The 15,644-nt window shown below is 40.8% G+C and overlaps 1 protein-coding gene across 1 annotated transcript in view; it reads right to left on the bottom strand.

Moving 5' to 3' along the window:
• Positions 1-14,141, bottom strand: part of LOC149827924 (selenoprotein O) — a 41,128-nt gene extending 26,987 nt beyond the window's left edge. Inside the window, exons 1-2 of the mRNA XM_090019733.1 lie at positions 13,747-14,141; positions 12,196-12,305 (exon numbers count right to left, since the gene is read on the bottom strand). Coding sequence (XP_089875859.1) covers positions 12,196-12,305; positions 13,747-14,073 — 437 coding nt within the window. The 5' untranslated portion in view covers positions 14,074-14,141. The remainder of the gene's footprint in view (positions 1-12,195; positions 12,306-13,746) is intronic.
• Positions 14,142-15,644: the final 1,503 nt, after the last annotated feature.

The following is a 15,644-nucleotide window of genomic DNA, read 5'->3' as shown; positions in this document are numbered from 1 at the left end:
ATTCATAGCTTGAATCCATTTTTTGGAGTTAATGGCTTGATGAAAGTGTCTAATCTCAGTCTCTTTCTCAATCTGTGACAAAAACAATTGAAAATCCATGCTGAAATTCTCATAACTGACCCACCTTTCAATGGGATGCCGAGCTCTTTCAGATCGTCTGATCGGAATGGCTACTGGATTAGAAATTGAAGAAGTAATGTCATTGGATGACATAGGCTCTTCTTGTTCAATATCATCCGGAGTCAAGGGTGAGTCCCTTTCTCTTCTCCTATAAACTTGCCCAGCAAACTTGTTAATCTCTGGAGGATGTTCTACTTCAAGTTCTTGTATGCTACTATTTCCATCTTGACAGGATGTTCCTTGAGCACAGGAAGAAGAACACTCATTGTTGGTTGCAGGAAATAGCTTTGCACTGAGCCATGGATCATAAAATAGCGCATTCATATTGGTTTGGGCAGAAACATATTCTCCTTCTCCAAAATCATTTTCATCAAAAACTACATTCCTAGATATCTTGATTCGTCTGCTGTCAGGATCATAACACCTGTACCCTTTGTGATGATCTGCATATCCGACAAACCTACACTTTGATGCCTTAACCTGAAACTTGTTTCGCAGAGAAGAGTCAATATGAACATAACACATGCAGATGTTTCCCAAATAGGATGAAATAAGGGGATGTATTTTCTAAAAGCTTCATGGACAGACGATTAATAAGGTGAACAGCAGAGTGAAAAGCCTCTGTCCAGAGTCCTATGGGAGTACGACTTCCGTGCATCATGCTCATAGCGCTTTCCACAATATGACGGTGTTTCCGTTCTGCAACTCCATTCTCTTGGGGCGTATGCGGGCAAGATACTCTACAAGTTATCCCATTATCTTGGAGGTAATTGATAAAATCCCTGGAGGAGTATTCCCCCCCACCATCACTTTGGAAATGTAAAATATTGCAAGAAAAGTGAGTTTTGACAAATGCATGAAAACAACGAAAAATAGAGAAGACTTCGGATTTATTCTTCATGAAATATATCCAAGTGAAGCGGGAGAAATGATCAATAAAAATAACATAATATCTGCAACCAGAATTAGAGGGATTAGGAGCCGGTCCCCATACATCGCAACAGACGATTTCAAAAGGCCTTGAAGCTCTCTCATTTATTGGATGAAAAGGAAGAACATGACTCTTACACATTTGACAACTTGAGCACATTTTATTATCTGGTCTAGAAATCAAGCTAGACTCAGGAATAAGACCATCAAACACTAGTCGCTCAACAAAGACTCGACCACAATGACCAAGACGCAGATGCCAAAAATCAAACTTATTACATTTATTTGAAGATTGCAAACTAAACACATGAATATTCTTTGACGACATAGACTTAGGAGATGTCTTCAAGGTAGGTCGAACACAAGTAGAAGGATCCTCCTGGAAGACATACATATTTCTCCGGCGTTCCCCTCTAGCAAACGTCTCCTTCGTTTGTAGATCCTTGACATAAACAGAAGATGGAGTAAATTCAACAGAAGAATTGGTATGATCAACAAGCTTAGAAACAGAAACAATATTTTTTGTAATATCTGGGGCATGAAGAACATTGGACAGATGAAGTGAGGATTTAGGCAAGGGGATAGAAACATTTCCAATGTGGGTGATGGGATGGTGGGACCCGTCTCCAGTAACGATGTTACTTTTTCCAAAATAGGGAGTTGAAGTAAAGAATTTACCCGCATTACCTGTGACATGAGTAGCTGCTCCAAAATCAATATACCACACTCCTTTATCATCACGCTTCAGATCAAGTTCAGACAGCGTTGCCAAGAGAAGCTCTTTCACATCGCCACCGAACTTTGAAGAGTTTTCCTTTCGTCCTGACGAGCTCTCACCCTTTTGGAACTTTCCTTTGTTCTGCGGATTGTGCCAACAATTGGCTTTAATGTGGCCTCGCTTGTTGCAAAGCTAACAGGTGGGTACGTTTTTTACATTATAGAGAGGTGAAGCATTTGGGGTAGGTAATAACCCACGTCCCCCTGGAGTACCTCGACCTCGTCCTCTGCCACCACCAAAATTATTATCACCACGTCCCGGGCCAAAAGAAACCCCAGTAGCAAGAACATGTCCACCAGTCTCATGAGACATCACTTTCAGAGTCATCTCATATTGAAGTAATTTGGCTTGCAAGTCTTCAAATGATGGTAGATCAGGCAGGCATAACAAGGAAGTCGAGAGAACATGAAATTCCGATCCCAATCCATTCAAGGTTTGTCTGACCTTGTCTTTATCTGCCACTTCATACCCAACAACTGCAAGTTGATCACTGATGATCTTAACCTTATTCAAGTACTCCATGACGGACAAGGAACCCTTAGTCAGGAGTTGAAATTCACGCTAAAGAAAGGAGATTCTAGCTTCTGATATCTGAGAGTACGTCTTCACTAGTCTGTCCCATAATTCTTTTGTTGAGCATTCATCTGGAATCCCCACCAATACTTCTTGAGAGATAGTGGAGATGATAAAGGCAACTGCAGCTTGATCACGCTTCATCCAAATCTCATATTGAGGATTTGGAATTTGTTGTATGAGATCAGCCTCATTTACATTCTTAGCTTCCTGTATGATAAATTCTGGAGGAGCTGGGATTGATCCAGTGAGATGTCCAGAGAGACCTTGACTTTTAATAAAAGGAAGAATTTGTCTTTTCCAAATCAGGAAATTGGAATTGGTAAGTTTTTCAGAAATGAGTTGACCGAGAAAATTAGATGAGAGAAATGACTGAGAAGAAGAATCCATGGCTAAACTTTTTTTTTTTTTGAAAAGTGCAATCAGTAGAACAGAATGAAGGTATCTGCAGACAGATCACGATGCAACAAGTCTCGGTTTTTCCTTCTTTTTTTTTTTAACTCGAGTACTTAACTTGAATGAGAAATAATAGATCTGGTGTACAGATCCAATCTGATTTCAAAGTTGCATACGTAAGATTGCACACAGCAGTAACAAATGTAAAGAGGCAGCAGGCTAAAATCGAGGATTAAGGAAGATACATAGAGAAAGGTAAATCTAAAAGGAAACTTTAGATTTGATTCTAGCCAGTTATCGGATCTGATGCACAGATCTGGGAAAACAAAACCCGATCCAACAAACAAACCTGATATGCAAGAGTAACGTGAAAAGAATCAAACAAAGCAACACAAAAAAAAAATGACGTGAAACTGATTTGGGGCAAGAATAAATCAGTTTCAGGAAATAGGGTTGTCGTGAAATGGATTTGACGCAAACCCAAAGAAGTTTCTGTAGTCAAAGGTATCGTGAAACTAGGTTAGCACAAACCCAACTCAGTTACAGATCTGAAGAGCAAAATTGTAATCCAGAGAAAACTGGAGAAGAATAGAATGGGGAGTAAATATTAAAGACACAGAACAGCAAATGAATATACGAGAGATAAGGAGAGTTAGGTCTCTTAGGGACGTACCTGCTGGAAAAACCTTCAGCCCTTGGATCAGAGCTGCTCTGATACCATGTGAGAATAGTCCAGAGTTGATGAACAAGAAGCTGCAAAGGAGAAAGTGAATGGGGCTGCAACTAATCACGTCTTTCCATTGTGGAAAAATCGTGACATCTTCGATACTTATAATGTAAAGCTTAATACATGACCTAATACATGGCTATATGACACAAATAGCCCTAATAAGTTAGGGCATTTACAAGTTTGTCTAATATCAATTAGACATGTTACATAAGGGGAGTTTGGAACCGGACCCGGATCCAAACCTTAAGTACAAACACAAGTGTACCCAGTCTAATACGACTTGTGTTTACATGTACACTTTGTGTTTATGATCTTGCAAGTTATTAGAGGCCCTTGTTTTGTATTTCTGCATATTTCATTCTAGATCACACGTGTATATTAAATAGAGTTCAAAAACATAAGAATCAAACTATATCTCATAGAAGCACATGAATGTGTATATATATATATATATATATATATATATATATATATATATATATATATATATATATATATATATATATATCATTTCACAAAATCAAATAAATATTATTAATCATATCAAATTATTTAATAAATTTTAAAGTCAGCACAAATATGAATGCAATTAAATCCAAGAAAAGGACAATACTTAAATAAGTTTAAAAAAACATTTGAAGTTTTTTTTAAATAACACCCAAGAAGACATACCAAAAAGAGTTCAAAGAGCTCAATCATTTGTTAATTAACAATCATAAAATAAGGAAGTTCCAAAAAAAGAGTCTTCATAATAACAAACATTTTTTAATAAATTTTCAAAGATAGGATAAATAAGCTCTTTCTTATGCATAATGCATGGGATAGACAACTTATGCATTATGGCCCTTCATAGTGATTAGGATGGTTATACTTCTCATGATTTTAAAAAATTCCCACTTGACCATGTTAATTTGCATCAATTCCCATTTGTGTGTGTATTTATATATATAGACATATATATATAGCAAAACAGAAAATATGGTAATATATATGAAGAATATTATAAAACTGCACAAACTTGTTTACTAGTATCATGATAACTAGTAAGAATTAATAAATTAATTGTTTCATAAAATATGTGAATACATTTATTACAACTAGAAAACAATCACACAAGTTTGTATTTCATGTGAGCAAGTGTACAGTTGTGCTACTTTAGATAGAATCATAAATATCATAAGCAAAGAATTTAAATGCAACATAGGGATTTACAGTGTTGACCAGAGCTACCGGAAGCTTCTTAGGTAGGTGGGAAGCGCGCTTCCCAGAAACGTGCTTCGAAAGTGCAATACTCGCTTCCGAAACTTCATGGGAATCGTGATTCCCCCACGATTCTTCTGTGCTTCCCATACACATGGTATATGTTTCCTATATGCTTTTATCATGTTTCTTTTCATGTTTTTCATGTATTTTCTCTCACACTTTCACTCACTTGTCATGTACTTTCTCTAAATTAGTAACTATCATTGTTAGATTTTAACAAAAATTTAACTCTTTAATTGAAAAATCATGAAATATAAGAATAATCAATTTTATTTTAGGTTTTATTTGCTTCTTGTTCGATTCCTATTCAATTACCATATTGCTTCATTTTTTATTTATATTTCGTTTTCAAATTGATACTTCGCTTCCCGCTTCTTATAAAATTCAAAATGCCTCGCTTCTCGCTTCTCGCTTCTCGCTTCCGCTTCCGCTTCCGCTTCCGCTTCCGCTTCCGCTTCCCGTATCGTTTCCCGCTTCCACTTCCTAGTTTGGCAACCTTGGTGTTGACACAATAGATTCTAGTAATAAGGTAAAAATAGTGGGCTTAAATTAAAATGAGATTTCTCATTTCAACTAGCACTACTTCTTAACATTAAATGTAAAAAAAAGTATGATTTTTTCTTTCAAAACAAATAATTAAAAATTTTAAATAACACATGTTTCAACATATTTATAGAGAAAAAATATTTCATCTTATGCATGGGAAATGCATTTCCCAAATAAAGCAAGTGTGATTCACATATAAAGCAGAGAACTTTCTTGCATGATATGAAATGGGTTTCTCACTTGATAGGAAATGTGTTTCCAGATCAATTGTAAACACATTTCTCACACATTTCAAGACATTGTGTTTCATGTTTTAAGAATGGTTTCCAAGGAAACATGTTCTCCACACGCAAGGAGAGTTTTCGATGACCCTAGAAAAAAATCAGGATAGAGCATACATTTGTAGATTTGTTGGATATGTTGATCGATATAAGGGTTATAGGTGATTTCACCCAGAGACTTGGAAAATATTCATTTACAGGTATGTTATATTTGTGCATGGACAGCATGATTATGGAATGTGTGCGGGAAAACATGGATACTCAAAAGTTTTCAGCAATGCAGTCCACATATATGCTAACATAAATGAGAGTTGCAGACTTGAGCATTTGGCTAGCAGTCATGTTAGCAGCTCTTTAGGAGATTCTCCTAGCAATGGCACCTCCATTTCTAGTTAGACAGCACATTTCAATTGATGCAGCCACACCAACTGATCAGCATGAGTCAGATCTCTCTATTTCAACAAGTACTATTCCAGCATCACCTGCAATGCAATTCCAATTCTCCCCATGTTTATATGCGAGGAGGACAAACACCAATCTTCAAGTGTAACAGCAAAAAAAAAATGTTTTGATTCGGGCCGGATCCGGACCCGACCCGGACCACCGCCTCTCGCTGTCTTTTAAAGACAGCGAGGCAGGCGGGAGGAGGGTTACGAAACCCCCTTCACCGCCTCTCGCCCTCTGTTCTCTCTCTCTCACCCTCTCGTCCCCGACTCTCTCCCTCACCGACCCTCTCGTCTCCCTCGGTGTCTCTGACTCTCTATCTCGCTCATCCACCGTCACCTACGCCGGCAACTCTCGACAGCCGCCGCCACCGACATCATCAACCGTCTTCCTGCCAACGAGTTCCCTCCGGCGACCACCAACTACGACGGATCTCACTCGCGCTCCGCGACTCGAGCCGTCAATCGTGTACATCCGCAGACGCCAGCGAGCCTGTAACTCTCCAAGGTAGGGGAAGATTGCACAGAAGGCTTGGATAATTGAATTAAGTTCAATTAAACTAAAAACGATCATTAAATGAATATATATATACAAATATATATATTTATACAGGTATGCACTTCACTCAAGGATGCGGTTCCGAAATCCTTGCCCTTTACCTTCTATCAGGTTACTTGCCGTCACGCATCGCGTCGAGGTTTAGCGTTGCACATCTGCTTACCGCCTTTACCTTACGTCGCGCTCTGCGCCTAGACTCTTGCTTTTGCATAATGTTGGCACAAGGTACTGTTGTTTCAAAAGATAAAATAAAGTTGATAAACTTTACATCTTGGTGAAACACTCCTGTTGAGGCTTCTATTGAGGAGCTATACCCCCTTCATAATAGAGTATTTGTAGTCGTGCACGACACGTCTAGTACTGCGATGATCGGGTGAGACGGTCGTGCGACCTCGAACAGTGCTAAATGCACAATGCTGTAATCACATAAATGGCCTCACATTCGCCTTCACAGGCAAGATGCTCGAGTGGTTTAAAGACCACAGCATAGAATGGGCTGTTAGTTAAACAACCCCTAACGTACCTATTCGCTTCTATGTGTCTGTCAAGGGAGAGGACAGAGCGATACAAACTCCAATAGACAGGTTGTTAACAACCACTCTACGGGCAACGATCTGGCCTCCCCAGTCATTGGAGTTAGGGGAAAGGGGCTACAATAGTTAGCTCAACACTTCTGCAGAAGTTGGATGCATCTGTGGCACTGCCTCCTTTGGGGAATCCTCTCTCGGCTAAAGTCGTCCCTTTGGAGCGAACTCAACTAGTTATTCGGGTTATTGAAAATACATAGAATAACAGACGCCCGAACTAGTCTCAGTTGTTTCTACGTTTTGCCTGCGCGTACCTGCAGGCTAGTAATTATCGAAACATAAGGTCTGTTCACACAGGTCGTTGGGTCGTGAGACTCGCTTGCACTACTGATTCGCTTGCACTACTGATTCGCTTGCATTACTGACTCGCTTGCACTACTGATTCGCTTGCACTACTGACTCGCTTGCACTACTGATTCGCTTGCACTACTTACGCGCTTGCACTATTTTACCTCGTGCATATCTGTTTGACTGCATATTTGCTTTAAACTGCGTAACCTGCCGAATTAAATGTACATAATTCTGTTTCTTGCAGTCTCTCTTGTGCACCTACTAGTTTTTTTGCGAAACTAACTCATTCTATGGGTACAGGTGATGATTAGGTACACCACAGGCGATGGCGAGATGGCTCCAAGACGTTCTTCTTCCTGCTCTTAGCTCGCGTCCTGATGTTTGGGTGTTTTGTAACGGATTTTCCTTGGGATATCCGAATTTTGTGCTATTTGGAGAACTTCTTAAATAAAAGTGGTTTTTCCAAGTGTTTGCAAGTAGCATGGGTTGTGCGTTTTGGTCCTTTTAGTTAACGCGCCCAAAGTTGTCAGCTTGTCTTTCTGAAATTAATAGAAGAATAGTCTTCCGCTGATTTCATAATCCATCTCTGAGATAAAGAGATCTCTTTTTAGTCTCTTGTCTGTTCTTCTGAAAGGTTTGCAAGTTGAAAATTTTGGGGCATTACAACTTGGTATCAGAGCTAAGGGAAGCAAGGACTCTTGACCATTAAGCATCCGCATCGCGCTGTGAGTATACATTTCCTCTTGCTTGGTAGGTATATTTTGCATTGTTAAGCTAAGTGGCTTGACACGTTCTGCTTATGTACCAGCATTTCTGGATTTTCATAAACTACTCATGTTAAACATGAATGGTACGTATGTTTTGGCTTATCTCGAGCTTCCTGAGGTTTCTAATTATTGGTATTCCTTGTTTATTCCAATGATGGAAAGAAACTCAAACGAAGGGTCTGCTGATGAATGGACAGATCAGCGGGGATTCGTGATGGATTCCCTAAGTTGCCTGGCAGCGGCTATGCGAGACCAGATTCGTTCCCAAAGGGAACCAGCGCCCGTTCCTGAGCCGATCCCGCATACCGCAGTGACGTATGAGAAATTTCTGAAGCTTGACCCCCCGACCTTCGACGGCAAGCCCGACCCAGACATGGCCGATAACTGGGTGAAGGAGGTGGAACGAGTGTTCGAGGTCTTGTCAGTGCCCGATGACAAGAAGACGCTATTCAGGACCTTCAGGCTGAAGGGGAATGCCCGCAGTTGGTGGGACATGGCCCGGGGTGTGCAGTTTTCGGGAATTTCGCCCATTCCTTGGGAAGCTTTCAGAAAGGCCTTTTTGGAGAACTACTTCCCGCCTCATGCGAGGAAGAAGAAGAAGGTGGAGTTCTTGGAGCTCTGCCAGGGCAATTCGAGTTTGACGGATTACATCGCCAAATTCCAAAGTTTGGAACCCTACTGCCCCAACCTGTTCGCGGATGATCGCGAGCGAGCAGGAAAGTTTGTTTGGGGGCTAAAGGAGGGACTCATGTATCGGGTCCTAATGAGCATGCCATCGACCTTCTCTGCGGCAGTTGCTGCCGCCACCCTCCTGAGTGAAGCATGGGAGTGCACCAAGAGTACTCAGAGCAGGAGGCCACCCGGTACGGGTGGTGAGCCGAAAACACCTTCCGGCGACCCAGGCAAACGATCGTTCCTTCCTGTAAAGACCGAAGGAGGAAGGAAACGATATCCTCTTTCAAAGCGTCAGCGGCCTCAAGGCAACCCTCCAGCCAGGCAGCAGGCTGGCAACGTATGCCCCAGATGCCAGCAATCTCACATTGGGCAGGCGTGCCCGTTTGACACAGGCGGATGCCTGTATTGTGGCAAGATGGGCCACTATGCCCGTGATTGCCGCAAAAAGGTGGCTGACGATTCCAGGCAGACCAACGGAGCACCTTTGCTCCCTCAGCCACCACAGTCGCAACAGCAGTATCAGACGCCACAACCGCAGGCGAGCGGTCAAAGGAGGGCACCGGGACGTGTCTACTCAGCCAAGGCCGAGCAGTTGACCAAGGGCGACCTAGTGCAAGGTACCCTTCTTGTCGCTAACCAAGCGGTTTTTGTGCTTTTTGATTGTGGTGCCACACACTCTTTTATTTCGGTAAATTTTGCCGAGTTGTTGCACATACCTGTAAAATCCTTGCATAATACCCTTGAAGTGTATAACCCTATTGGGAAAAACACCATTTGTGCGGCCTACGTACCAGAGTTGGACGTAGTCTTGGCAGATCGGCATCTACCGGCTTGTGTTATCCTGCTAGTGATGACGGAATTTGACGTCATCCTGGGCATGGATTGGCTGCACAAGTATCATGCCAAAATTTTCTGCCGAGATAGCAGGATTGTCTTATCTCCACCAGGAATGCCCAAGATGGAATTCAAGATCGTGAAACCCGTTCGGGCGAGCAAGTTGATTTCGTCGCTGAAGGCGCAGAGCTACCTGAGGAAGGGATGCACTGCCTTTTTGGTCAGTGTCATCCAGTCCGAGCCGACGCGAGTCCCGATGGGAGACTTGGAGATTGTTCGAGATTTTCCAGACGTCTGAAGTCTCTTGGATTGAAAATGTTCTCACCGCTTTGCATCAACCCATTACTAGCTCTATTCTTTTGTAATAAGCACTATTCTTTTGTGATAATCGTAGTGTCATTGCTATTGCCATGAACCCAGTTTAGCATAAACCATATTCTACTTTATCAACATTTTATTCATGAGAAGATTGACGATTGTGAGATTCACCCTCAAATTTATCAACGGAGAACAACAAGTAACTGATTCTTTCACAAAGGCTTTAACTTCAAACAGAAATTGGTCTTTGAAAAACAACTTTTTCCATGGTGCAAACACATGTATAATTTGCAGGGCCAGTCAGACATATGGGGGTACTATCGAAATGTCATGCACAAGGGCAGTATCATAACTTCATACATTGTGTGATGTGTGTTGCAGTCTCTTTTTGTATTTAGTTGTGGGATATGCAATGTTGTTTATATTATAATAGGTTCTTTATGTAAGTCATTGACAATAAAGTCTAAATGGAAACTTCAGCCCTAGGATAAGCAACACTGTCAAAATATGGAGAGAAGCAATAAATCATAAAAAAACAGATTCCCCTTATTAAAAAACCATTACAACAACAACAACAACAATTACAACTACGCCTTCATCCCAAAACAATTGGGGTCGGCGATATGAACCAAAAAAGAAAATCATTCTGGGTCTTCCACATGAATCCTTCTCCTCCAATCATTTCTATCCAATGTCATGTCCTCGGTGAGGTTCAAAGCATTCATATCCTTTCCTATCACCTCCATCCATGGCTTCCTAGGCCTACCCCGACCTCTTTTAACTAATATATTTTCCCATTTCTCCATCCTTCTAACTTGAGCATCATTAGGCCTTCGCCGAATATGTCCAAACCACCGTAAACGATTCTCTCTCATCTTATTTTCAAAGGGTGCAATGCCTACCTTCTTTCGTATATTCTCATTCTTAATCTTATCTTTTATTGTATTTCCACACATCCATTTCAGCATACGCATCTCAACTACACTCATTTTTTGAATATGATGTCTCTTGGCAGCCCAACATTCTGTACCATATAGTAAAGCGGGCCTAATAGTCGTCCTATAAAACTTTCCCTTCAACCACAATGGCATTCTACGATCGCACAACACTCCAGTTGCACTTTTCCATTTCATCCACCCAACCTTTATCCTATGATTTACATTTCCATCAATTTCTCCATACTTTTGAATGATAGATCCCAAATATTTGAAACAATCATGCACCGGTATTTCTTGCTCACCAAGCTTCACTACACTCCCATCACTACTTCGTTGCTTACTAAACCGACATTCCATATATTCTGTCTTACTCTTACTCGACTTAAAACCTCTTGCTTCCAATGTCTGTCTCCATAATTCTAACTTAGCATTAACCCCAGCTCTAGATTCATCAATCAAAACAATATCATCAGCAAACAACATAAACCATGGCACATTTCCTTGAATTGATCTCGTAAGCTCATCCATCACTATAGCAGATAGGAAAGGGCTTAAAGCAGATCCTTGATGTAACCCAACCGTTATAGGAAAATTGGTTGTCACCCCTCCACAAGTGCGGACATTGGTTACTACTCCTTCATACATATCTTTAATTATACTAATGTACTTGAGAGAAACACCTTTCTTCATCATTGTCCACCAGATAACGTCCCTAGGTTCCCCCTAATTAGGTTTCCTGTAAAGCAACTAAGGACATTCCCTTTAATAGATGAAATAATATCATGAAACATGAACTATAGGCTAAATGTTCTGTGCTAGATGTTTCTGGCCATATTAGATGCTGAAGCAAATGACTTAATGGGACTGAACTAGAGCCTCCTTTGGAATATTGAAAAATGGCTTAGCAGAGGTGGAGATGATATGAACCTCTCACATTGTGATCGTGAAGCACAATTCATTGAGTTTTTCATGGAACACTGAATTTACGCTGATAAGAATGTTGATCTAACATTGCATCACTATTAATCAGAACATTATCTAAAAATGAAATTTTGTATCATATTGAGGATGAAATTTGCCATCACTAGCAGCTAACCATTGATTTCACAAAACTTTCACAACACAAAATTTTGAATAGAAGAAGAAACCTGTACTGAAACACTTACTCAGCAGGATCCAAGTCAAGCAACACAGCAACTGACTCGGACCATGCCACGAGATCTGGATTCTCCACTTCAACAGAAGGTAAAACTTTTGTATAACAAGCATGTAAAACCTGCACAGCAAATAGAACATACAATGAATTATTGAAAGGAAATGAGAGAAAATTACTGAAGTGAACATGGCACCAAGACAACAAAAACAAATTGATGAGTAGCAGAGGACTAGTTGTGCCATAGAAGATGGAGTTTTAGTGAAACTCACTCCAACTCTCCAGATAATATGTGCCATAGAGGACTAATTTAATCTTTTTCATATTTTCTTGTGACCATTTTGTTAGGTTTTAGGCAGCAATGTGGGTTGCCATGGCCCAAAATAGCATGGAATGCTCAGGTACAATCATTTGAACTGAAAAGAGGCTGTTACAGTGATCACGCAGGACCATGGGGTCGTTGCAGCCCAAAGTAGAGAACCCTGTACCTGCGGGTACGTTGCTTGAGATTTCAGTATGCGCTATTTCCAGAAGTATTTTCCTACGTCGTCTACAGGAGTTATGTTGTGAATGTTTTTCAGGTTATTTATCATGATTCTCTCCAAAAGATTTTGCATGCTTGTCTTATATAGTTGTAGAACTGCCACATTGGGCTGCACCATAGTCGCTCATGCAATACGACAAATAAAGACCAGAGGTGGAGATGGACGAATGACCTATAATGCGCAACGATTATATTATAACCCTGTTCACTTGTTGCTTAATCCCTCAAGCTTTCCTACATATACTGCTAAAAACTTGAATCAAATTGCTCTTTGGTTAAACTAAGCCCCATCCGATGAGCCACTTCTTAGTTGGCATGATCTAGGAGTGACTTGGCCCAATTCATGCTCAGTAGATTAAACTTAAGGATCAAAATGAACTCCAACAAGCATACGTTCGATCAAGAATTCAACTAGAGGTCAAGCATAGATAATGTAGGACCAAGAAGTTCGGCAAAACCTGGAATGTCCCATTTAGGTTGAACAAGGTAACAACTAGAGTCCAATTCACCCTTAATCTCGTAAAAAAGGAAAAACCCCTCTTTGCCCGCAGTTTACAATTCAATAACCAGGCACATCGTCCAGACCCCTGAAACTTATCAACCAGAATTCTTTTATGTTCTTCCCAACCGCTCCCTCTTTCATAGTTAATCACTACCCTGACCTTTTTCTGAAAGTTGACACATGTTTCTGTCTACCCACAAGTTAGAATACAACCTCGTAATTTCTCGACCCATTACCAAACCGTGATTTGACCTAAACATGCCAACAAAATTTGCATCTCCCCAACAAATACCCCCAAATTATTGAAGTCGAACCACATGGAATTCACCCTACCAACGCCAACAAAATCAACAACAGAACGTTTGCCGCGAAATTCCCCACCAAAACGACCAAAGAGATGCCCCAAAATCAAGAACTCATGCCGAAAACCGCCGCTGGTATTCGAATTCCTCAACCAGAAGCAAGCAGAAATTGCAAAAGCCAACAAACATCAAGCTCAGAAAGATCGAGACACAGACCTCACGAGGGATCGAATCGGATCGCGGATCGCCGGGCAATTCGCGAACAAAGGAATGGTCCCAATTGAGTTCCTCGAGCGCCCGCTTCGCGCCTCCCGTCTTCACCGCCGTCGGGGGGTCCATGGAAGCAATTGCCTCACGGGGAGGGAACGGAGTCGAGGAGGCGTCACAGGATGAGGCTGTCGCCGCCTGCCCCGCTGCGCATGCGCGTCCGGTTCCCCGTCGGCCGGGCGGGCAGATTGGTGATCGGACAGGCGGGAAGGAGGAAGAGGAAAGACAAAAGGGAAGGAGTGGGAGAGAAGGTAGGCGGTAGCTCAGCTTCAACATCTCTCCACGTTTTCCTCTGATGGTTCAATATAATGATGGATGCAACGTACGCCGGGTTCCCAAGACGTCGGCCTTTTTTTATCCCATTTTTAATATTTTAATGTGGGAATGCGCATCAAGATTTGTAGAAAGTTTTTCTGTTCACACAGTTGAGGTTAAGTCGACCAATAGAAAACCTCCACGTTTCTACTTTTCACCATTTCAAAATTTTCGGCCTCGCCGCTTGTAACGTGCAGCGTCCAGCCGCGGAGATGACTACGAGATCTGGTCATATTCAGTATCACCCAAAAACAATGCTCCTTGGTGGTCCCCACTTGACGGGAAAGAAAAAAGAGGAAAGAGACGCACTTTGTAAAAACTAAAAAAGTTCAAGAGCTTTGCACGTGGCAGCTGGATATGTCATTGCCTTGTTTGGCAGACTCACTACTTTTATAGCAAAATGAAACTCTCACCTTTGTTGATCCCCAAAGCGAACTTGATTTTTTCGTACACGTTGCCATCTTGACCACTCCGTTTTCTTGGATCAATAACAGGCAATCATTCTCTTCACTTGTTTGAATAAAATATATGTTTGACCTTCTATGATATATAAAAATCAAGTCTTCGTTATGAAACAAAAAGATGCTTTTATTTGGATCCGAGTAGACCGAGGGAACATAGATCCGTCTGAACTCGTCCTAAGAAGGAAGACATGAAACGGAGAATGGGACGAGGCTGAAGGTGAAAATCAAAACTTGTGCGGGGAATAGAGGCGGGGTGGACTTAATGTAATAACAACAAATTTTTGTCATTTATTTTAATAAAATAAATATGACTTTTTTGAGTAATTATCTGGTTTGGGATTAATTTGGTTTTATTGAAAAATAATAATAATAATCTAATGATCTGGTTTGATTCAAAATTTGAATAAATTTGCAAGTGAAAGTGACGATCAATTTAAATACGAATGGGTAAAACTATTTTGAGGATAATTTTTTGTTTAAAATAAACAAAAATTCAATTATAAATTCAATTGAATATCCAATGTGCATTGAGTATTCATTTGGATCCGTTGGGGGGCAAATTAGATCCAATGTGTGGGACGCCCCTCATATGGACCCCCTGTGGTTGGATCCCCATAATGGGTTGGATTCAATTGACTTAAAACATAATCCAAGTAGGGTGGGACGTCCCCCACCTACTTCTTATATCCAGTAAACTATTTAATTTAGTTAGCAAATTCAAAATTTATAGTATAGTTACCCAAGATAGGGATCTATCCAAATGACTAAATATCCTTTTCAAATGGGAAATTGCTTGTGTCATTCAAGAGTTACCATTCTTCCCACACGTTTTGAGAGTTACTTTGTATGGTACAACAAGGTAAATAAAGTAGGTAGAAAACCTGATTTTTCTCCATCCCATTCTGATTTGTTATCTTATACTAAAGAGGGAGGAAATCCTATGAATTATAAGGTAAGGTGAGAAAGTCAATGTACTCACTCACAATTTTAGGAAAAAAAAAGATTTAAAGAGGGATATAAAAGGAAGAGTTTGGTAAGTGGAAGAATCCGCATGTTTTAGTAAGGATT

The sequence above is a fragment of the Nuphar pumila genome, chromosome 10 (genome assembly GCF_984573655.1).
Source record: "Nuphar pumila chromosome 10, dmNupPumi1.hap1.1, whole genome shotgun sequence".
NCBI classification, from domain to species: domain Eukaryota; kingdom Viridiplantae; phylum Streptophyta; class Magnoliopsida; order Nymphaeales; family Nymphaeaceae; genus Nuphar; species Nuphar pumila.
Note: the sequence above shows the minus strand (reverse complement) of the source record. Positions and strands in the feature narration are given on the sequence as shown.